General features: G+C 42.4%; 1 protein-coding gene and 6 non-coding genes across 7 annotated transcripts; all 7 read right to left on the reverse strand.

Moving 5' to 3' along the window:
- Positions 1-82: 82 nt before the first annotated feature.
- On the reverse strand, positions 83-154 carry trnaa-cgc (transfer RNA alanine (anticodon CGC)). Its single transcript has one exon. It is a non-coding gene; the product is annotated as a tRNA-Ala (tRNA).
- Positions 155-249: 95 nt separating this feature from the next.
- Positions 250-321, reverse strand: trnaa-ugc (transfer RNA alanine (anticodon UGC)). The gene has a single exon. It is a non-coding gene; the product is annotated as a tRNA-Ala (tRNA).
- Positions 322-413: 92 nt separating this feature from the next.
- Positions 414-485, reverse strand: trnaa-ugc (transfer RNA alanine (anticodon UGC)). Its single transcript has one exon. It is a non-coding gene; the product is annotated as a tRNA-Ala (tRNA).
- A 95-nt stretch (positions 486-580) lies between these two features.
- Positions 581-652, reverse strand: trnaa-ugc (transfer RNA alanine (anticodon UGC)). The gene has a single exon. It is a non-coding gene; the product is annotated as a tRNA-Ala (tRNA).
- Positions 653-911: 259 nt separating this feature from the next.
- trnaa-agc (transfer RNA alanine (anticodon AGC)) lies at positions 912-983 on the reverse strand. The gene has a single exon. It is a non-coding gene; the product is annotated as a tRNA-Ala (tRNA).
- Positions 984-1,078: 95 nt separating this feature from the next.
- On the reverse strand, positions 1,079-1,150 carry trnaa-ugc (transfer RNA alanine (anticodon UGC)). The gene has a single exon. It is a non-coding gene; the product is annotated as a tRNA-Ala (tRNA).
- Positions 1,151-11,096: 9,946 nt separating this feature from the next.
- cfap221 (cilia and flagella associated protein 221) lies at positions 11,097-19,528 on the reverse strand. Its single transcript, XM_061272438.1, has 23 exons — positions 19,398-19,528; positions 19,155-19,255; positions 18,814-18,900; positions 18,646-18,741; positions 18,461-18,561; positions 18,265-18,368; positions 17,760-17,919; positions 17,301-17,409; positions 17,019-17,148; positions 16,851-16,938; positions 16,470-16,557; positions 16,258-16,347; positions 15,531-15,626; positions 15,275-15,362; positions 15,034-15,125; positions 13,521-13,598; positions 13,291-13,398; positions 13,092-13,211; positions 12,895-12,980; positions 12,729-12,801; positions 12,547-12,644; positions 11,352-11,444; positions 11,097-11,214 (listed from the first exon to the last, which is right to left on the reverse strand). Exons 1-23 carry the CDS (start codon positions 19,486-19,488, stop codon positions 11,154-11,156), a joined length of 2,238 nt encoding a protein of 745 aa, XP_061128422.1. The 5' UTR covers positions 19,489-19,528; the 3' UTR covers positions 11,097-11,153.
- Between the last annotated feature and the right edge of the window lie 3,430 nt (positions 19,529-22,958).

The following is a 22,958-nucleotide window of genomic DNA, read 5'->3' on the forward strand; positions in this document are numbered from 1 at the left end:
TACCAAAACATGGAGACCCTAACCCTCTAAACCTAACCTGCACCCCTAGCCCCTACCCCTAACCGACCATGCTACCAAAAGGTGGAGATGCTGGGAATTGATCTCAGGACCTCATGCATGCGAAGCATGCGCTCTACCACTGAGCTACAACCCCATCTGCCAAAGGGCGAGCGGTTGGTCCCTGGCCGCGATTGTGGTCCCATGCGATAGCAAAATCCGAACATCTAGTCAGATTGAGCTACCAAAAAATGGAAATGCTGGGGAACGATCCCAGGACCTCATGCATGCAAAGCATGCGCTCTACCACTGAGCTTCATTCCCATCTGCCAAAGAGCGAGTGGTTGGTCCCTGGCCGCGATGGTGGTCATATGCGATACCAAAATCCAAACATCTAAGGTTGAGCTACCAAAAATTGGAGATGCTGGGGATCGAGCCCAGGACCGCATGCATGCAAAGCATGCGCTCTACCACTGAGCTACATCCCCATCTACCAAAAAGCGAGCGGTTGGTCCCTGGCCGCGATGGTGGTCCTATGCGATGCCAAAATCCGAACATCTAGTGAGATTGAGCTACCCAAAAATGGAGATGCTGGGGAACGATCCCAGGACCTCATGCATGCAAAGCATGCGCTCTACCACTGAGCTACATCCCCATCTGCCAAACGGCGAGCGGTTGGTCCCTGGCAGCGATGGTGGTCCTATGCGATACGAAAATCCAAACATCTAATCAGGTTGAGCTACCAAAAAATGGAGATCTTTGGGAACAATCCCAGGACCTCATGCATGCAAAGCATGCGCTCTACCACTGAGCTACATCCCCATCTGCCAAAGGGCGAGCGGTTGGTCCCTGGCAGCGATGGTGGTCCTATGCGACAAAATGCGAACATCTAGTCAGGTTGAGCTACCAAAAAATGGAGATGCTGGGGAACGATCCCAGGACCTCATGCATGCTAAGCATGCGCTCTACCACTGAGCTACATCCCCATTTGCATTAGGGTGAGCGGTTGGTCCCTGGCCGCGATGGCGGTCCTATGCGATACCAAAATCCAAACATCTGGTCAGATTGAGCTACCAAAAAATGGAGATGCTGGGGAACGATCCCAGGACCTCATGCATGCAAAGCATGCGCTCTACCACTGAGCTACATCCCCATCTGCCAAAGGGCGAGCGGTTGGTCCCTGGCCGCGATGGCGGTCCTATGCGATAGCAAAATCCAAACATCTGGTCAGATTTAGCTACCAAAAAATATAGTTGCTAGGGAACGATCCCAGGACCTCATGCATGCTAAGCATGCGCTCTACCACTGAGTTACATCCCCATCTGCAAGTAGATAATTGATTGTTCTGCGGACACCATGAGATAGGTGGGTCTAGTACGGAAGTGAAAGTCGTTCTCGTTTGCGATGCATGTGGAAGTCAGTTGGCATGCACGGGTAACTCAATTCAGATTGAGCTACCAAAACATGGATACCCTAACCTGCACCCCTAACCCCTACCCCTACCCCTACCCCTACCCCTAACCGACCGTGCTACCAAAAGATGGAGATGGTGGGAATTGATGCCAGGACCGCATGCATGCAAAGCATGCGCTCTACCACTGAGCTTCATCCCCATCGGCGAAAGGGCGATTGGTTGGTCCCTGGCCGCCATGGTGGTCCTATGTGATACCAAAATCAGAACATGTTGTCAGATTGAGCTACCAAAACATGAAGATGCTGGGGAACAATCCCAGGACCTCATGCATGCTAAGCATGCGCTCTACCACTGAGATACATCCCCATTTGCCAGTGGATAATTGGTTGTTCTATGGGCACCAAGAGACAGGTGGGTCTAGTACGCATGTGAAAGTCGTTCTAGCATGCGATGCATGTGAAAGTCAGTTTGCATGCACGAGTGACTCAACAACAAACAGGTAATCTATTCAGATTGAGCTACCAAAACATGGAGACCCCAACCCTCTAACCATAACCTGCATGTGAAAGTCAGTTTGCATGCATGGGTAACTCAACAACAAACAGGTAATCTATTCAGATTGAGCTACCAAAATATCGAGACGTCAGGGATCGATCGCACGCCCTCATTCATGCAAAGTATGTGCTCTACCACGGAGATACATCCCCATATGTGTGCTTTACGTATACCTACACCCTAACCGGTAGGGGTGTAACGATTCATCGATACACCGATTAAACATCGATTTATATCGCCGTGTTTGACCTCGTACATTAGACGCGACTTTATTTTGAAATCCAATTCACTGTTGCTTGCTTCCTCTTTCCGGGAGCAGTGCGCGGCGAGTTGTGTTGTGAGCAGAGCAGGCACGTGAAAGGGGAGCCGACAACTACGCGGCTCCTGGGCTGGTGCTATGGCTAGTGTCCAAGAAGAAGAGGAAATTCGCTCCCCTTTGGGCTTCAAGTCATTCGTTTGGAAGCACTTTGGATCCAAAGAAAAGATGGCTCAACGGACAATTAAAATTATTGTAAATAAATAGTTCAGTAATGCACTTTAAAGTTAATGGTATTACAAAAAAAGAAAGAATATTCATTTTTCTTTACTTATATGAGAAAAAATATTGGAATTTGATAAAGTTCAGTGTTAAAATAAGCACTTTGTATACTACAATACTCTTGTAATTTCCTAAATAAAGAGTTTGCAGTACCTTGTTTATTTTGCGTATGAATTGTTATAAATCAGGATATTGTTCTAAAAAAAAATAAAAAAATAAAAAATATTGATCGTGGAGCACTATATCGTGATGTGTCGTGAATGAATCACAGCAGGGTTTAAGATATCGGCAAATATCGTACCGCGGTCCTTTGTATGGATATGATATCATATCGTGAAAAAACCCGCGAGGCTTCGAGCCCGGGACCTCGAGCCCAGGACCTCATGCATGCCAAACATGCAGTCTACTTCTGAGATAGACCCCCATTCACCAATGGGCCAGTGGTTCGTGCCCGGCCGCAACGGTGGTTCTATGCAATGCCTAACGTTAATAACCACAAAATCAGACAAGTAATCTATTCCGATTGATCTACCAAAACATCAAGATGCTGGGGCTCGATCCCAAAACCTCCTGCATGCTTAGCATATGCTCCACCACTGACCTATATCCCCATCTGCCAAGGGCTATAGGTTGGTCCTCAGCCACCATGAGATGGGTTCTTCTAGTATGCGATTGCATGTGAAAGTTTGCATGCATGAGTAACTCTATGTTATTAGAGTTTTTCCTTAAATAATTCTTGTCCCTTTCAAGGTGACTGAGTTTGGCGGAAGGGCCACGGTCTAGCGCGCTCTATTGATGAGCCATCACTGGGTGTACTTGTCACTTTTGTTGGCAGTGATTTAGACATTGACTGAAAACCGGACACGGAGTGTCATTTTTTTAGTGTTGTGCCAAGGAAAGATGAATCATTTATAAAAATGCTAAAACTGTACTCACTTTTGTGAGATACCGTAACTCTCACAGGTGGCTTGCTAACGTAGAGGTCAAAGGTCAATTAGAGCAACGTTTTCTTTATAAGGTACACTAAAGGACACAAAATGCTATGAAATCGACTCAGAGGTTGAAGTTTTATTAGGAGTGCAGACGTAGAGTGTGAGAGTGATAGTGATAGTGTGGTTGGGAAATCAATATTTCATCTCACAGGGTTTTTACCAGAAGGTCTGCGCAATAAATACCACTGATGGGTGTGATGGTGGCTGATACACACGAGGACACACGCACGCATGCATACACACAATTCTGCTTTCGTAATGGAATTCTGAAACGGGGTGGTTACGTGTACGCGTGTGTTCACGGCAGCGTGAATAGCATGATAATAGGTGAAAGATGAAGCATGTGCTTATTAACGAAATGCATGTGTGCATTGATATTGGTAGGTCTCAAAGGGGAAGCTAAAAGTCTTTATTCATTTTTTTTCCCCACATTCCATAACTTCTAAGGGAGAAGTGACTCTATGCTCGTTTGATAAATAATCAAAAGCATATTTCAAATAGGACAACTTGAAATGCATACATCAGATTCAATATGATGTTTTGGCCTAGCGTGTGTTTTGTAGGAACTACACTGTACTTTATTTCATTGGTACAGAGTGTTAAAGTTTTATGTTTACATGCAACTGTATCCTCATTTTGTGGGCACCCTAGAGATGATGATACAAACCTTTAAATGTCAGGTATGTGCATGGTGCACTGGAGAATTCAGTGATAGGCAGCAAGTTTATGTACATCGATGAATGACTGGCATTGCGTGAATTGATTTGTTTTCCCCAAATGGTTTTATTTTTGACAAAAATGTCACATAATGTCACACTTTAATTCTTTTTTTGACCCTGGTGTTTTGAGTATATTTGGGTCGGACTCATTGAAAGTGAAAGTTGTAAATTAATGAGATTGGAAAAGTTTTAATTCACAGATAATATTTTTTACACAGCACTCCAAGGGTTTTGGAATCTAGTTTTGGAAACATGTAACTGATTTTGAGGGCATGGGAGTCACAAACAATCCATCCAAGTTGCAGCCCAGCAACAAACCATTAGCGAAGCTTTCTGCGCATGCGGAAGGAGCCAGTAGTCCCGGCTGCACTCAGAGCTCTGGGAGTACACTTGCATCCATTCTACAAATCTATGTTAGCACTCAGGAAACTATAACCATCACAGGAACAAACTATAATCAGCAGCAAGGTTGTTAACATGCTGCATAGTCACACACACAGCTGGAACAACAGGATAAGTCAGGAATATATCATGTATATATATATTTTTTTATCGATCCCACATAGGCAGTTCTACAGTACGTATTTGAATTGAAAGCCTCGCATATATCTTAAATTCATCTGCCACTAACACTGCTGTAAGCATGCCAGCAGAATTTCATCTGGGATCAGAACAAGACGTGGAGTCCTTTTGGACTTTTGTGAATCTTGGAGCTGCTTCTGCAATGTATAAGAAATATCTTGTATAGTGGAAGAAGAGCCAGCCACTGCCTTCTTGCACAGTTTTTCTGACCTTTCCGCAGCCTCTCGCGCTACTCTCTTAAGGGGAGGGTGACCTCATCCGGCAAGCGTATGCGTCAACGTGCCATTAAGGGCAGCGCTTCACAAGATGGTGCCTGCTGTCGTCACGAAGCTCTGCAGATTAGATGATAGTGAAATTGAGTGTCAGGGTTAAATCGAGTTGTCGGCTGATTTGGCCCATTTGTGGCTGGGTGACGTCCGCCGGAGGCCGCCGAGATGAAGCTCTCTTAGTAACACTCGCTGTTATCGTCAAATAAAACCTGAACAGAGCTAAAGGCGGAATCAGAATTGATGCTCGGTGGGTGCTGGGGTTGACATGAAGAATAGTTGAATGGACATGTCATCTTCCGGTATATCTTGTTAAAACAAATGCAAATGAGCTGCACACCGCCCTAATGAGACGCAAAGTTGCAGGGAAGGAAGTATACTCAAGTTTCCCCAGCAGCTATTCTTTCACACTCAGTGCAAACTTTCACTCTCGTCACAAACCAAGTCCAGTGCAGATTTGGCGCGCCAGGAAAGAAAAAGGGTATACATTTTTAAATTGCCGGTACTGTGAAGAATGGTTATATTTTTAAAATATTTCAGAGCTTTTGGAGTCGCAGCTTCTTAAAATTCATGAGTGACATCATGAGGTAGAAACCTGTAAACTATTCCCATTATGTTTCAAATCCTATATGAGGCGCTGCGTGGTTCCCAATGATTTAAGACCAAGTAACAGCAAATCGGCCTGGACTGTCAAACTCAAAAGCATTTTTGGTTAATATTGGGATAAGTTTTGGAACGTCAACTTGGATTGCAGGTGTTCAACAATTAGCAAACCCATAATCAATGTGGAGTTTGTTTGGTATACCTTTGATAGAACATGCCGGAGGATCCTCAATTTGCTTGACCCCAAAATGTATTCGTGTTGAGACAACAGATGTGGTCACCAAACAGAACACAAACCTCGCAAATGGTGCAAACAAAATGACAACAGCTAAAAGGTAAAGCAAATCAGGACTACCACTGAGGATGGGACAATGAATTTTGGTTCCGTTTTAGATAATTATTAAGACGACACAAGGTGAAATACTGGATGTCGATTGATTTGCAATTGCGGTGGGCAAGCAAAGAAAATTGACTAGAGTAGAGGTTGAGCAGAATTCAATTGGATACATCTCACAAAAAATCGTCACGTATAATGGTTTTATACAGAAAGGATTGTTGACAAAATGTGTGTTGTTGTTTTTTTTACCACAGTTAGAAAAACGTATGAGAGAAGAGTTCTCCGCGTGTGTCCTAATTACTCATCTGAGTATCATTTCAATTTGCTGCCGAATGCGAAAAAAAATGCATACAAGCAATACAAATGCAGAGAAACTGTATTTTTAGTAAGAGCACCGACACATATTTACAAATGGGAATTCAATGGGCTTTTTTAGTTCTATAATTGCAACGGGCTTAGAACTTGTAACTTCACTGTGTTTGTGCAGGGGGTTAGTGAGCTAATTAGCCATAAACAAGCAGCTCATAATGACTGTCTGATTCTGTTATGTTGTTTTCACAATCAAGACTTTTATACAGCGCTTAATTTTGTTTGAAGCAATACTCCTCACTTGGTCCCTCACTGGAGGGACAGACAATGTTTGGAGAAAGATCTCTGCCAGTAAACATGCAACTCTTATGCCACTGCAGCCCCATTTGTTCCATATTCCAGATACCATCTATCGTGGTATCTGTGGCTGCCCATAGGGGTGGGGGGGCTGCTGAATCCCGGACAATTTGTGTCATGTGTACCCATCCTGTCCCCGTGTGGTGCGTCATGTCCATCTCGCTTTGTTTACGGTGACCTGACGTGTTTGCCGTGGCCACAAAGAGCAGAATGGAAATTCCTATGGCTGGAGGAGAAAATGGAGCAAAAGCATTATGGAGTCACTGTACTCTGCTTCCCGCACTTTGAGTCATTCAACCGTCAGAAAAACTTGGAGGCATATTCACGTGAAACGTCTGCTTACATGACAAGCAACATTTCCACTGCTCAACTGTCATCCCAAATACTTTCATCCTCAAGCTCAGTCAGGTCAGCTTCTTTCATCTCTGTTTCAACAACATTATACGCATAGCTTTGACTTCAATTACATTTCAGGATACATTTTTTTATGGTAAAATGAAACATAGCTAATACAGTACATTTATAAAAGTAACACTGAAACTAAATAGTGTTTAAAAGAGTGCAGATATTATGACAATTGGTGAAGAAGTCCAATATATGCCTGGAAGCTGTAGCGAATCGGGCTTCGGCCCTAACGTTGCTTTTAATCTCCACCTCAAAAGGAAAGTGGGGGTGTTAATATTCAAAGCAAAACATCTCAAAATAGATGCAAGTCCTCCCTAGGAAGGGATTTTGTTAAAGATGCACAAGTGAGATCAAAAAAGCAGATGGCTCAATGAATGCTGTCTTATCTCTTGACTGTGGGGCAGAGAACAACGAGGTTTCTAGTCCACAAGTCCTGTTTACTCTTTTAGACTCCTCGACGGTGCAAAATTGACCTACAGGCTGCCATCTTTGAAGAACAAGAGGTAAAAATGACATTGCTCTCTCCTGAGCAGAATATTTGGGGTTATGTCTATCAAGCTCCATTCGAGGCTAAGTACATCTACTGGTGCCTCCACTGAAGGTCAACTCAAATGCAAGCACATGCTCACTTACAATTTGGGCTTTGATTGAACCAAAGCCTAAAGGTCACCTGGCTCATCAGTACTTGAGAGTCTTTGACACTGTTCTTTCCCGTGATGTTTTGATTGGGCCCATCCCTCCTAAGCCACCAATTAGGACGTTGCATTGCACATTTGATGGGATCCGCACTCAGCTTCCACTCCACAAGCGAGACGAGGAGAGAATCTATTCCATTCCATCTCCGCCTGACAGTTATAAAACCGTCACGTCTCGACATTGGTCACGGACGCAGAGTTTGCAGGTAATAAGCTAATTTTCAGGGAATGACTAATGTTTCTGTTGCACAGATTAATGGTGCCCATGTTCTTTTGACAAATTTTGTCATTGTCATTGGCGTGGCAGTGATGCGGCACAATTTCAGACGGCAGTAATGCTGCCGTTCAGGAAAATCCCAAAATACCAGGTGGCCATCATGGCCCCTAATGCAATCATTTCATAACTTTGTTCCACCATCAATGTAAACTGTGCAACTCAATAGAAAGTCGTTGCTATTGTTAAAGTCTTTCAAGAGGGGAAATAAACAAACTGTGGTTGCACGCTTATAACTGCAGTGTGTTCAGAATTAATCACATGCAAGCTCATGTTAAATGGGGGTTAGCACATCGATCCACGACTTAAAGCAGCTCATCTGAAGTTGCTTGGCTTTTTTCTAATATTATTTTCTTGTTTTCGAGAGAAGCCTACGGGTTTTGTGGGAACACTGACTGCTGTTATGAACTACTGATAATTTCCCTCATCCTTGTCTAAGGCTCTCGTTCCAGCTGAAGGAAAAACAACCTGAAAGCATACTGCTGCCACAACCATCCTTCACCGTAGATATGGTTGTCTTTGTGTCACGAGCAGTGCTGTGCTTATGTGTTAAACATATTTGTCATCAAGTTCAATTTTGTTTTCATCAGACCATAACACATTTTCCAACATGCTTGGGAGATCTTGCTAACCCTAACTGTTTAATACAAACCGTCTTTCTGAAGTTCAAACCATAACATCCTAATTTGTTTGATGCATCTTTGGAAAGACTGAGGAAAAAGTCTGGAATTATTGCCACAGTCATTTTTTTATGCAAAGTTTATGTTTCCTTTTGTTGTTCTAAGTAGGCGTTTAAAAGCAGCAGCAGTTCTGGATTCATCCTTGTGTTGTAGAAGCAATATGAACAAGGCCATCATTGTAATGCTGACACTTGAACTCGGTGGCACGGCTTCAAGGAAATTATTTTACATCTCATATCGCCAAAGTTGCGAGGTGGAATCAGGTAGAATTAATTTGGGGGGGATATGAGGCGACACACCTCATCTCCTCATTCAATGGAGACGTCTACTAAAGATGATGTCATGTCATTGTCCACTTTATGCTTCATTTTTTCAAGCGAGATTCAATTGAAGTCAAATGTTAAGACAATAATTGTTACTTAAAACAACTTTGCAGATTTGCAGCTGACGATGTCGGTAGTCTACGGAGCACTCCCCCTCCTCCCACTCACGTGGCGTATTTTAGTGACATCTAGGTGCAGATGAGCGTTTATATTGCAGACGCATCGCATATATGTCCAATTTATATCCACATACAAAAGAGGCCGGGTCGCATTTGAACAAAATTAATTGTACTGTTTGCACTGCACGGAAAAAAAACTGATTATGCGTCGCAGGTGGGAAGAAAAAATCTAAATTGAGCTTCAATGTGAACCTATCCTACCTAGTGTCAGTCCTGTGATTGACAGGTGATCAGTCCGGGGTTATGTCTCAGCTGGAATAGACTCCAGCTTCCCTGCGGCATTGAACAGAATAAATGGCACTGAAAACAAACGGATGGCGGTATGAATAGCTTGGAAAGAATTATTTATTATTATTATTTGGGATAAGTGAAGATTGGTGTACCTGTGTCTTCAATCAGGATGGCAATAATAATACTGGCTGACGCAACACATGCTGTGGTCTGCGCTGACTTACTGGATAAAATGCACATTCCACTGTTGAGTGTCACAACAAAAACAGTCGTAAAATATTGGCTATTACTAGATGCTTGCAGCTGTGTGAAATAATGATACTGAGCAACTATTATTGTCTCGCTTTTTTGCTTATATCTACTATGGCAGAATCGTATGACTTGAGTAAATGTCTGCTGTGGTTTCATGAAATATGCAGCTACTCTTGCTTGCCTTGGAACACACGTCAAGTGCAGACAAGTCAAGATATGACTTCATGTTAATAATATAACAGGTTTCTCAATGGTGTTTTAATTTCTAGCTGCCTGTGTCTTTTGAATGAAGTGAATCTTTGCCAAAGGGTTTCGCATGTGGATCCAAGCAAATGCCAAAGCAATTTATGCCAACGCTGTTCTTTCGGGTCTATAACTGAGTTGGAGTTCCCTCTAGGGGTGAGGAAAAGTAGCTAATGGACCACCCGCCTCTTTCGTGCAGAAATAACACCCAACCCGTGAGTTTTTAAATGACTAGAGACATCATTCAAAGTCCATCCATCCATTTTCCGAACCGCTTAGTCCCCACGGGGGTCGCGGGAGTGCTGGAGCCTATCCCAGCTGTCATCGGGCAGTAGGCGGGGAACACCTTGAACCGGTTGCCAGCCAATCGCAGGGCACACAGAGACAAACAACCATTTGCACTCGCACCTAGGGACAATTTGGAGTCTTCAATCGGCCTACCAAGCATGTTTTGGGATGTGGGAGGAAACCGGAGTGCCCGGAGAAAACCCACGCGGGCCCGGGGAGAACATGCAAACTCCACACAGGGAGGGCCGGAGGTGGAATCGAACCCGCACCCTCCTAACCGTGAGACGGACGTGCTATCCAGTTTTCCACCGAGCCGTCCTCATTCAAAGTCCTACCCTTCAAAAAAGTATATATTTTTTTATTACTGTAAAAGTGTGCAAAAACCGTGTGTGAGGGGTGCTAGTCGGTCTTGTGAAAATCACTGGGGTCTTCAGTTTCCTCATCTGTCGGAACCCAGACTAGATGCTTCCTTTGGTGCCTGTCACAGAGCAACCCAGGTTTAGGACTCAATCTTTAGCAATCTATCTATGAGCTGTAAATATAAAATAGAGTGGCTGAAATCGGTGTACTATCAAATAAATATTTCATTGTCAGACACCACCCGCAACCCTGAACAGGATAAGTGGTGTTGAAAATAGATGGAATGTTTTTTTTTTGTTGCCGTATATTTTTACAGTAACATGTTTCTCTGCAAGAAACAAAATGTATCACATAAATAAAAGCAGCATTATGTAGCATATTTCATTATGAGGATTCAAGTCATTCATTTGCGTTATCGACGTAGAGTATGGTTTATCCAAGAAAAGACGTATTGTTCCTATTTGGCCAGTCCTGGACGTATCTGTACTAAAATGAATGCCTACCCATTAACATCCTATTTATCGTAGAGGAAGTGCTTCCCCTATGGAAGGTTGTCAGTGGAACCCAGAAAGGAATACCCTTTTGATCATCTCTGGTGTTAGCGTACCTTCACATCTGTGTGCAGACACAGTCCATATTATGGGATGCAGACAGGCCTTTTTACATGAAAATAAAAGGTCATATGTTGAGAAAGATATGGATTGAAACCAAATAAGGCTTCAAACTAGAAGATCAATCACCGGTGTGTTTACCTTTTGTCTGTACATCCAGAAAGATAAGCAGGAGGCTGGGTGAAAGCAGCAGGTGATGTCATAGGAAGGACGTCTTTATTATAATTGGCGGAACTGAAGGACAGACAGAAAAATGCATGCTGATTGATGAAGAAGAGCTTGACCATACGTGACAGAAGAAAGGACAGATATCCACTGTGACTCACTTAGATGAAAGGACTTTCAATCGCTGTGTTTGAACAGTGGAGATAAATCTACAATCGCCTAAAAGCACTTTGAGGGATGGTTAAAGTGAATGAAAGCGTTTTACTTTCTGCCTCTTCACATGCACTTTTACTAAGAAGTTTGTTTCAGTTCAGTTGAGTATTTATTTGCATTTTTAATGTGGAAGAACTGTATAGGGCACAGGTGTCAAACTCATGGCCCGGGGGCCAGATACAGCCCGCCACATCATTTTGTGTGGCCCGCGAAGACAAATTGTGCATCAAATTTGCGTCATTACTAGAATTGCAAATTGTCTTCACTTTTAAAAATATATATTTTTTTTAATATTTGACCAGTTTTTACTCGTCTGATTTGAAAACGAGTTATTTGTCAGTTTGTTTTGTAGCTTTTACTGTATATAATATGAGGTGCTCATACATTTATTTGGGTTGACAGTCTTAATGGCCCTCCGAAAGAAGCTATGACGACAATGCGGCCCGAGAAAAAATGAGTTTGACAACCCTGGTATAGGGTATAAAAAATCCAATCTATATAGTGTAACATGTGAACCAATGGATTCCACATTTAATGGGCATAAAATAGCACCCAGTCCACTTAAAATGTCCCTTTGTCATAGTATGTGAAATAGTACGCGGAAATTCTTATGGGGAACATATTAATCCGTCTTTCGGTCTGTGGGAGAATTAAGTCAATACCCATTATTGATCATATATAATTTCTGAAGATTAGACATTAAATATATTTTTGGGGTTTTACAACCCTGAGTTATTCCCGTCACACCAAGACAATGTGACCAATTTACATGCTTTTTCTTAAACCTACTATATGTATATTATCCTCCCCCCCCCCCCTCTCTGATTTAGAATTATATACTTTGTTCCAAAAGATATGTTAATTTTGAGAAACTAAGGTAATAATAATGGTATTGTTAATGATGTTACTGATGCCCCCACTGGTATTATTCAGTCCCGATGGAGACTCGGTTACCTACCCATGCAGAATGTTGCTGCTTAGAGCAGCCTGTCTGGACACACATGATGCAGTTACCAAATCGAAATTGTCCCATGTCTTCAACCCTGTGATAGCTCCCTATTATAAAGAAAGGAAGCTTTGAAGTGAAGTATTCCAGATGGTTTCATTTAAAGCTCAAGACAAATAAAATATGCAATTTACCTTTGGGTCCAGAGTTTGCATTTGTAAGCTTTGTGACTCCATCCCACTTGTGTGGCCTGCAGGCGATGAATAACTATGGATAGAGTACAAAGATTATGCTGTGTAGTAAGCAGGTCCCTACTATGGAAGACTGTTGTTGCAATGGTACTCAGGAGGAAACATTTACCGAGGCAACGGGCAGAGGTGAAAGTCCACATCGCTTTCGAGGTATTTAGGGGTTGGCTTGTAGGCCTGGAGGCCAGGAGCTGGGTTCTATAGCACACAATGAAAAGTATAAAAATGATACCAAAATCTATGAACCTCAACACTGCTAGGTACCATCCATCAATGATCGAGGAACAACAACAAAAAAAAGACCCTTACAAAAATTCTGAGTGGGTGTGCATGAGTGGGACGAAGGAGAGCGCTTGGGAAAGTGAAATTCAGATCACTGGCATCTTGCTCCTTCTCATCCTCTGGTGTGGGGGACATGGAACCATCCACCTGGGGAAGAAAATATCAATAAATAATTAATAAATAATTATGGATGTCACTGGCTGATGATTATGTGTTGTAACTTTACTGAATCTCCGGTGCGTAGTGGTGGCATTGAGGATATGGGAATGAAGGCATTAAAGGCTTCCCAGGCTGACACAGGCTGGTAGCCTATTAGCTTGTAGTACTGAGGAACCTAAATAACAATATAATTAAGAATAACAAATACATAAGTACATCTCAAGAGTTCAGTGAAGACATAGAGTGTGTTGCCATGGTGATGTGAGTGACGCTTAGATGAGCAGTAAATGCACATACTTGGAGCTTGAAGGTAGGAACATGAGTTGTTACCCTCACATCAACATCATCCACAGGCAAAGCGGAAAAGTCAAGAGCCTGAAAATAGAAAGCACACACCATTTGCACAAATTAAAGCAAAGCACTTTCGTCTCTCTGCAGGGCATTGTGGTTGGGTCAGCTACAGCAGTTCTGTGATTGTAGAGTGCAAAGGTTTTTCTTTTTTTTACTGATTAGTCATCCATAAGGTTAAAGAAAGAAAAATTAGCCGGGCCACTCTCACAAATTGTAGGAAAATATTATGTGCCCACAGGCCTTTCTCAAATGGAAACCATCAGCAAACCTGGAAATGACCTTTTTGTGTTTGACACACAGTGCTTCATAATACATTATTTCCAAGAATGTTTGGGTCCAGAAATGCATCAAGGGTATAGATTTATTGATTTGTCCCATTTTTTACATTTAAATTCATAATGGATTTCAGCTCTTTAAATGTCATCTTTGTTTTTTTCAAACGTGACATCAGAGGGACTGTCACCAAAGCGACTGAGTTTATCTGTGAGTCGGCCTCGCCGCAGCAAAACAAGTATGTGAGGTTAACGCAGAGGTGGAGCTATGGTGGATGCTCTCCGGCAACTCCACTGGCCAAGCCAAGGGGAAGATTTTGATTCACATGTTACTGCAGTGCAGATAGTTTGTTACATCATACAGCCATTACACATAGTTGCGTACACTGAGGCACTCTGATACTCTACCATCGTACATTTTGATTGACCTATCAAAATAACATTGATAAAATTAGACTGCACATAGTGGCTGTCCTGACACACATCATTTATAGATTGCTTGACTCAATTTTTCAGAAAACCATAAACAGTAAGAGTAGTGAAGAAATGGGGTCGAAATACAAAAACCCACAGTCGTCATAGAATAGAATTTTAAAAGCCGACAAATATGGAAAAGACATGAAGCTCATGTCTCCAGTCACATAACCACTATAGGGGAGGCAACTATTGGTAAAAAGATATGTTTTTAGTTGTATTTCAAGAGTAAGTGAGAAACCGTTTCCACATTCATTGACCACTTCCTTAGGTAAGCATACACCTGCAAAATATAATGAGAGCCCTCCACCCCCTAAATCTGCCTTTGCACACAGAACTAGAATCAACCAAAGGCACGTACAGATTTGTGCAAATGTTGAACAATCTTAATTTCAACCAGCATCACATTTTATACCTTCATTGATACCCTCATGCTGCATATTCATGTTTTGGCAGACTCGTGTGTTTCACAAAGAAATAAGTAATGCAAATGCAAAAAAAATGTTGTATTTTGGAGATGCACCAAAATGTATTCTTTAGGCATTACGTTTTGTGGAAATTCTCAGTCACTATAGACTTCTTTTTTATGACTTTATGTAAACGCTGATTTTATGTAGTACCACTGCTTTGGAAACGTCCATTGATTATTCAAGTACTCTATAGCTAATGATGTGGCCCTTGAGTGTATGTTAATTGGTGCTTTCAGTACCAACCAGTGGATCAGCTTCATCTATGAAAAGTGGGAAGGAAGATGGCAAGATTCTTTCTGGGGAGATCTTCATAACACATGCCTCCTCCTTTTCGACTGAGACAAACACAAAATGACAGACGTTAACTTCTACAGACACAGAGGCTCACATTAGCATCATAAATCAATGCACACAGAGACTCAAATAGCAGCTGGGGGGGGGGGGGGACATTTGCCTCAAGGGCAGGCTCAAGAGTGATAAAGACCTTTGTTGGCCGAGATCAAGCCTGCCACAGCGCCCGGGAGATTCCTCCACAAGGCCAGGATCCACTTCATGCGACATTGCATCAAAACCTGTGAGGGGAGCACAATGCAGGTTTAATCAGGCAATCCCTAACCGGTTGAGGCAAAGAACTGTACAAGAAGAGTAAACAAATTAAAGGAACTACCTCTACCTTGAGAGAGAGAGAGAGAGGGTGTGTATGCATGCGTGTGTGTGTGCGTGTGTATGTGTGTGCGTACCCTGCGTGCTGCTTGCTGGAAGCGTTTTAGCGCCCTCTGTTTAAGCGCCCACTGAAAGCTGGGGTGAAACTGGAAAGAGGGGGTTCCTTTGGGGACCTTGAGGTGGATTCAATGATGCATGTTAGTTACACACACTTTCATGACGACATGGGGCCCCATTTCGCAAAATCAACACTGGATTCATGATGCATGTGCACATGTTGATAATTCAGATTTTATTCTAAAGGACAGCTCATTCCCGAGGTGCTCGAGTTTGCATATACCCCGCCCCAATGTCCCTATAAATGGAAAACAGCATCTCAGCCTGTGCTAATCATCGTGAATTACATGTAAAGTTTGAGATATGTTGTTTTGTTGCATGCGCTGATCGATATGACAATTGCAAAGTGTCTTCTAATTCTGCCATTTTCATGGCACAACTAATGATTGTGCATTGCACAGTTTGTGCGCAGTGAGTCAGATTCACATACACCACATATAGATGTTTACACCTACTTGAACAGCACAAGTGAGGGCGTGATACACAGTGTCCTTCACGGCAATTTTAGACATTTGTCATTTCATTACCAAATGGCAGGTTATTATTGTAAAAGTTATTATTATTGATTTTAGAAATGACTATTTTCAATATGACCGCACGGTGGTTGACTGGCTAGCACGTCCGCATCACAGTTCAGAGGTTGTGGAAGGTTGTGGAGACACCTTCCCTGTATGACACCATGTTTACCTGCCCTGCGTCAGAAATGAGTCGTATTGAGTAGAGTCTTGGTGGTCCGCTGGTAAAGTCTCTCTCTTGCCTTACATCTCCCTTCCTGACCTACAAACAGTCATGAAAATATTTTGTCAAATATTAGGAGTAAGAAAAAGCCGTGTTTCAATCAAGACTTCTCTGGAATTTTACAAATGTACCCGTATGTGGTTGAAATAAATATATGTTACCTGGTACTGATGTAATGCAACCAGTCTGTCCTCCAGTACTTGGCTCCTGGTCGAATCTGACACTGGATCTTTACCCAGATGTACTTGTCTAGTGATGACATTATATTCATGACATGAAGAAAAATACGGGAAGTATCAAATGGAACAAAATGTGGAGTTGGAACTTTTCACTCAATTGAGATTTTCTGCAAGATTAAGAATTATATAGCAATTTCTTTGACAAGAAAATAATCTCAACTGAGACGATGATGTTGGATGACATGGAAATGAGCTACTAACAGGTGTGTATCAACACAGACGTGGATGAGGCAGAGATTGATTTGAAATAACAAACAAACACGCAGAGTTCAAACAGCAACGCTCAATCAAGGAAGAACCTACAATTTCAAGCGGTTGATTTCCTCTTCTTTTACATTTTGTTGAACCTTTTTTAGAAAAACAGCCTCTTTCTTCTGCCTATTCTGGAGACCTGACAATGATAAATAAAAAGTGGTCTTAGACGAACAAAGAGTCCGACGTCCACGACACCATGCGCCAACATGCACAGACCCTCGTTTGGATGTTCGACGCCAAGTTTGCTACTGTCCTTGTGGAGCATCTTTGCCACTCCCCCATGGGAGGAGGCATCTACAAGTGGCTTTGGTCCTGGCTTGCTCCCAGTGGGACCTCCTGTGGCACCCTACAGGACATGTGAAATAATTGAAGTGAAGAGAAGAGTTTGTGGCGCAGCAGAGAGAAAATTGCATTCCGCCATACATGTAATACAAAAGCGTATCATAAAATGCACAAATAAGCAGCTCAGCTCGAACTTCAAGACTTTTCGTGCATTACCTTGGGTTTGACGACATCCTTGGCAAACTTTTGTTTGACTGGACTTTGGACTTGGATGGCTGGTAAAGATCCTTTACTTTTGGCAGCTGAACCCTGAAGCGCAAGCTCCCTATTCCAAGCAGGTGAAATAAATGGAAAATATGAAGAAGCGATCGCGTCAAGCAAAAGATAAACATCTGGATTTTTTGATTAAGTTATAAAAATGTGTATTTGGTTCAACTCTGTGGTTCAAGCACTGAATATCTTGGAATAATTACAGCATTCACTTCAATTAATCCTTAACTTTTAAGCCGATATAACAACAAGGGTGAAACGGTTGTGGCTGATGGATAGCATCAGCTTTCTCACCGTAATACAATTAAAGCAATGCATAAAAAAAGCAGAAGTCACACAAGGGAATCGACTTTATTTCCAACCTGCTGCTGTGTTTTTTATTATGCTTGAGTGTATCGCAAATACCTGAAAGCAAGAAGAGGGACGGAGCTTCCGGTAATAGTACATAGGTAGGATTTGGTGTTGAATTGTGAGACAAGCAGTCGAACGGTAACCTGACAAGTCTCATAGCGGCAGGGTTTGAAGGTAATAGTGATCTTTGATTTACCATTGGCTGGGATCACACCTGAAAAACATCATCATAGTCAAAATGGATAATAATGGTGATATCCACAAAAAGCAATTATTCACCTATTTGTAGAGAATAACGTGGGTTTCAAAAGCATCAGAAATAACCTCGCGTTATAACACATCTGGTAGAGTTCCAAGCGCTGATGCTTCCCAGAGCATGGACAAGATTAATGCGCGGAAAGTGCGGCTTCCTCTGACATGATTTATTTAATACACAACAGACAAGCAAGTATTTGGGATAAAACACAGCATAGGGGCACTCCAGAAAGGCTGTGTTAACTCTGCTGAGCTGAGGAAGCCAGACAGACACGTCAGACGAATGTTGTCAAGTTATTCCTACCTGTGAGTGGGTGGATGGAAAAGGCCTCATGTGGCTCAATGAAGTTCACTTCAAACTCCAAATCAGCGGGAGATCTGCAGCGCAATGGAATGATGTGGCTAACACTACAGGACAGGTCACAAATTAAAACATGAGGATCGTTCTTGCTTTGAAAATGCCTTTTCCAAGATTACACATTATCAACAAAAACGCACACCTCTGTCCAAGCGGTGCTGCTGGTAAGTCAACGCGTGTCGGGATATGCACATGAGCGGTGGCGGGGTAAGCGTGAACTGGAATTAAAAGGTTCTCATCGTCCTTAAAAGGGGAGCAGAGCAAGAGCAGAGGTCATGAAAACACGCAGATGATATCAACGGGAGGTTGGTTACATGCTTACCTTACCTCACAGTGAACTCGAATACAGTCCGAGACACGGGTCCACTCATGGGGACAGAATTTGACTTTCACTGTGTAGGCAAGGCCAGGAATCAGTCGGCACTTGAGGAAAGTCAGATCAGTAAAAATGGACATACTAAAGCTGACTCTTCAACTTATTGAAGTCAAACATACCTTTTTGGCATAGTTGGTTCGGAAATGCTTGGTTTGAGTGGGGATGATGTGAATATTTAGCACTCTAGATGAGATGTTGATTAGTTTCTGAGGAGGAGGGAAAAGGGTTTCATTTCAAATTCATCATGCGCACTTGAGAGAACTATTTAGACACTCTCAATGCTTACATCCACATTCATCAAGGATATATGATAGAAAATCAGGTCTTCATTCATCAAGCCAAATGAAAGGTTTTAATGATGTGAGCTAATTTTCTATTTAATGTTAACTTGTGATTAAGAAATTGGGATAAAATACAGCCTAACATAAAAAATACTCAGATTAGGTGATATTTTTCTCACCACGCTCTTCACATAGTCTTTCTCGAGCTTGAAGCCACTGAAATGTAGTTCAGAAGGATCAACTTGGATCAGGCCATTACTCTTCTCTTTGACATAGATTTCTATATGGGTAAAAAAAACATACAGATAATTTTGAATGGCTAACAAAATTGCTTCATCTCATTTAGTTAACACGAGTAGGCATGGTGGAATAAACAAAAATAAGAAGTAATAAATGCAGTCATCATGGCACTCAATATGTACTGGATTCAAGTAGATGGTTCGGCACGCTGCTCCTTCCGTCTTCCACTAACTGGGTCAGGGGCAGCGGCGTCAGGGGAGCAGAGACGGCCATCCTCCCGGGAGTCACGGGTCAGTTGCAGCTGAGCAAGACCAACGTCAAGCAGATGGAGAACTCTACAGAAGACAAGAAGTGCACTTCTTTGAGAAGACTGAACCAGGTCATTCCAATGCACTGATTAGAGACACTAATATCTAGACCAGAGGTGTCAAACTCATTTTTGTTGCGGGCCACATCGTCATTATGGTTTCCCTCATGGGGCCAATAATAACATATTATCACGTACACATAATAAAATCCAGTAAAAAAAGTTCAACAATTTTCCAATTCACTTTGAAAGTGTGGCTTTAACAAAAGATCATTGCAACATCTCACTGTTATTAAGAGGAAAGACAATTTAAAGTGTTGGCATTTTAACTGGAAACATTGAGTTGACACTCATAATTTGGTTTTGCGAGCCACGTAAAATGATGTGGTGGGCCGGATCTGGCCCCCGGGCCTGGACTTTGACACCTGTGATCTAGACAATGGTACCATAATTGACAGATGCTAAAAATTTAGTCATATTTGTGTTCACTGATAGTGTAGTGGTTCTCTCGCCTCAGTCGCCACTCAGTGACTGTTTTATATGTGCCCAGTGACTGACTGGCGTCTAGTCCAGAGTGTCGTCTGCATGGGATAGACTCCAAGCCCCAGTGAACCTTGATCAGCGGAAAAGAAAACAATTAGATGGCTGTAGAAATATACTATTCTCAAAGAAGGGGTTTTAGCAGTAATTTTGTACCTTATACCTGGTTGAACTGGTGCCATTTTAACACAAGTTTGCCATCCTCCCATGGAAAAACAAAACAATGTGGAGCTCGTAACTACAGACGCAATTTAGCAAACTTTATTGAAAAAACAAAATAACTATATTGAAATTCTTCTGCCCGTCACCACTTGCTGCTGACTTCGTCAAAGCCCGACGTTGGTTCTTCGTGACGCATTATATTCTAGAAACTCAATATATTACCATGCTGCGCTGCGCTCACATTGTTTGATTCATGTTGCACAGGTGAAAACACAACCATCTTGACTCGACAATTTGGTGACTTCAGCATGAAATACAGTCCAGTTGTTTTACAGCGACATGTTTTGAGTTTGGCAGCTTTTCTTGCAAACGCCACCCGTCAAACACGGCCGTTGCCAAGGCGACGGACAATAATGCTTGAAGGGGTGGGGTCAAAAGCCATGTGGAACCAATGGCACTCGCAAACGCTCGCCTTCACCGGTGACGAAAAAATAAACCCTGGAGAATTTTAACTTTAATTTCAAAATAAAGGTTTGCTTTTTCGTTAGAACATTTTTTGCGTGTCCTTGGTGTACAGAAATGATTATGAATCAGTTAACATATATAGGACAATTCATAAATTACGTTCATTCCGGCCATTTAGTCTCTATTTGGAAAATTCGGACAAGAAGTTTCATACTTTTTGTGCAACTTATAAAGTTGAATTTGATGATGGGGGGGGACGCTGACGCTTATTGCATAATTCCAAGCGAGTTTGTTTGACAAAATGCACTGGTGAACTTTGCATGCCCGAAGAAAAAAAAAAAGGGGGGGGGGGGGGATTTAAAATAAGATGAAAAATAAAGACATTACAGTCCCGCCCCCGTATTATTTATTTTGGAGGCAAAATGGTCATTTAGGTGCCATCCGCACGATCACATCTTGAAAGAAGAAGAAAAATGCATGGATGATCTTAAAATTCTTCAATCCAGGTTAAACTGCAAATTTAGTGAAGATCTTCCTCAAGCATGCTCGCCACTCTAAAACGATAAGCACTAATGGAATTTAATGTAGTGTTTTAGTGGCATCTAGTGGTCAGAGCTTGACAGAGTTTATGTGTGCATCATTCAAAAACATTTTTCTTTCAATAAGGAAATCACTATGTGTTTATTTTTATGGAATGTAAAAACCTGAATTGCTGTCTACCTGCTTGCTTGTCTTGGGGAAACTGTCTCCCAACCATGTCCAGAGATGTTCAATTCTGAAGGTAAAATAAGTCAAGTTTATTCAAGTTTATTTGTATAGCCCTAAATCACAAGCAGTCTCAAAGGGCTTCACATAGACAGAAATTGACAATTATTCTCAAAGCATCCCCTGATCTTAAGCTCCCAAAAGGGCAAGGAAAAACTTAAAAACCCCTAGCAGGGGGAAAATGAGAAACCTTGAGAAGGGACCACAGATGGAAGGATCCCCCTTTCAGGATCACCAGGTTGAAATGGATGCAGAGAGGGCACAAATGATACAACATGAAAATCAATTAAATAAAAAGTGGATGTCCATGTCACAGCAGAGGGCTGCCGAAAGGAGCCCTCAATTGTCCTGGCAGTGCTCTTCGAGGAGGTTGAGCTGCAGTTCCCCTATCCTGAATTGGCCACGAGAATCCAGATAGCCGCTGTCAGCATGGGTACCACCTAACCACCTCCCCGGCCGGGGAGGGGGGAGGGAGGGGGTGTAGAGGGAGAGAAAACAAACTCCAGCCGAATCGGCCACTACAGGTTAGTTAAAGGCCATGTCATAGAAATGTGTCTTTAAACGTGTCTTAAATGTTTCTACTGAGGTAGCAGTCCTAATATCCATTGGTAGGGCATTCCAAAGCTCTGGAGCCCGAATAGAAAATGCTCTAGAGCCTGCAGACATTTTCTTAGCCCTCGGTGTCGCTAAAAGGGTAGCGTTTTGCGAACGAAGGTTACGAGACGGAACATAAGGAACAACTAGGTCGACGAGATATGAAGGCGCTAAGCCATGCAGCGATTTATAGGTTAATAGAAGAACCTTGAAGTCACATCTTAAATGGACCGGAAGCCAATGTAAGTTGGCTAGTATTGGGGTAATGTGATCAAATTTTCTTGTCCGAGAGAGCAGCCTTGCAGCGGCATTTTGTACTAACTGTAGACTTTTGATGCGGGACTTAGGAAGACCCGAAAATAGTACATTACAGTAGTCCAGGCGCGACGTGACGAACGCATGTATAATAGTTTCCGCATCACCGGTCGAGAGGATCGGACGAATCTTTGCAATATTACGAAGGTGAAAAAACGCAATTCTGGTTATATTCTTAATGTGCTTTTGAAAGGAGAGAGTTTGGTCAAATATTACCCCGAGATTAGTTACAGTATCGCTTTGAGTGATAGTACGGTTATCTATAGTTATAGCGGTTTCCTTGAATAAGTGTTGATAACGAGCTGGACCAATTATCAACATCTCAGTTTTATCTGGGTTAAGACGAAGGAAGTTGAGAGACATCCATTGCTTGATCTCCGCAAGGCACTTCTCAAGATTACAACAATCCCGCGGATCTGTCATCGATAACGGCATATATAATTGGGTGTCATCCGCATAGCATTGAAAACTAATATTATATTTACGTATTATGTCCCCAAGCGGAATCATATAAATATTAAAAAGAATTGGTCCGAGAACCGATCCCTGTGGGACACCACATGTAACATTATAGAGCTCCGAGGACGCATTGCCA

This window comes from Syngnathus typhle, linkage group LG2 (genome assembly GCF_033458585.1).
Source record: "Syngnathus typhle isolate RoL2023-S1 ecotype Sweden linkage group LG2, RoL_Styp_1.0, whole genome shotgun sequence".
Taxonomy (NCBI): Eukaryota; Metazoa; Chordata; class Actinopteri; order Syngnathiformes; family Syngnathidae; genus Syngnathus; species Syngnathus typhle.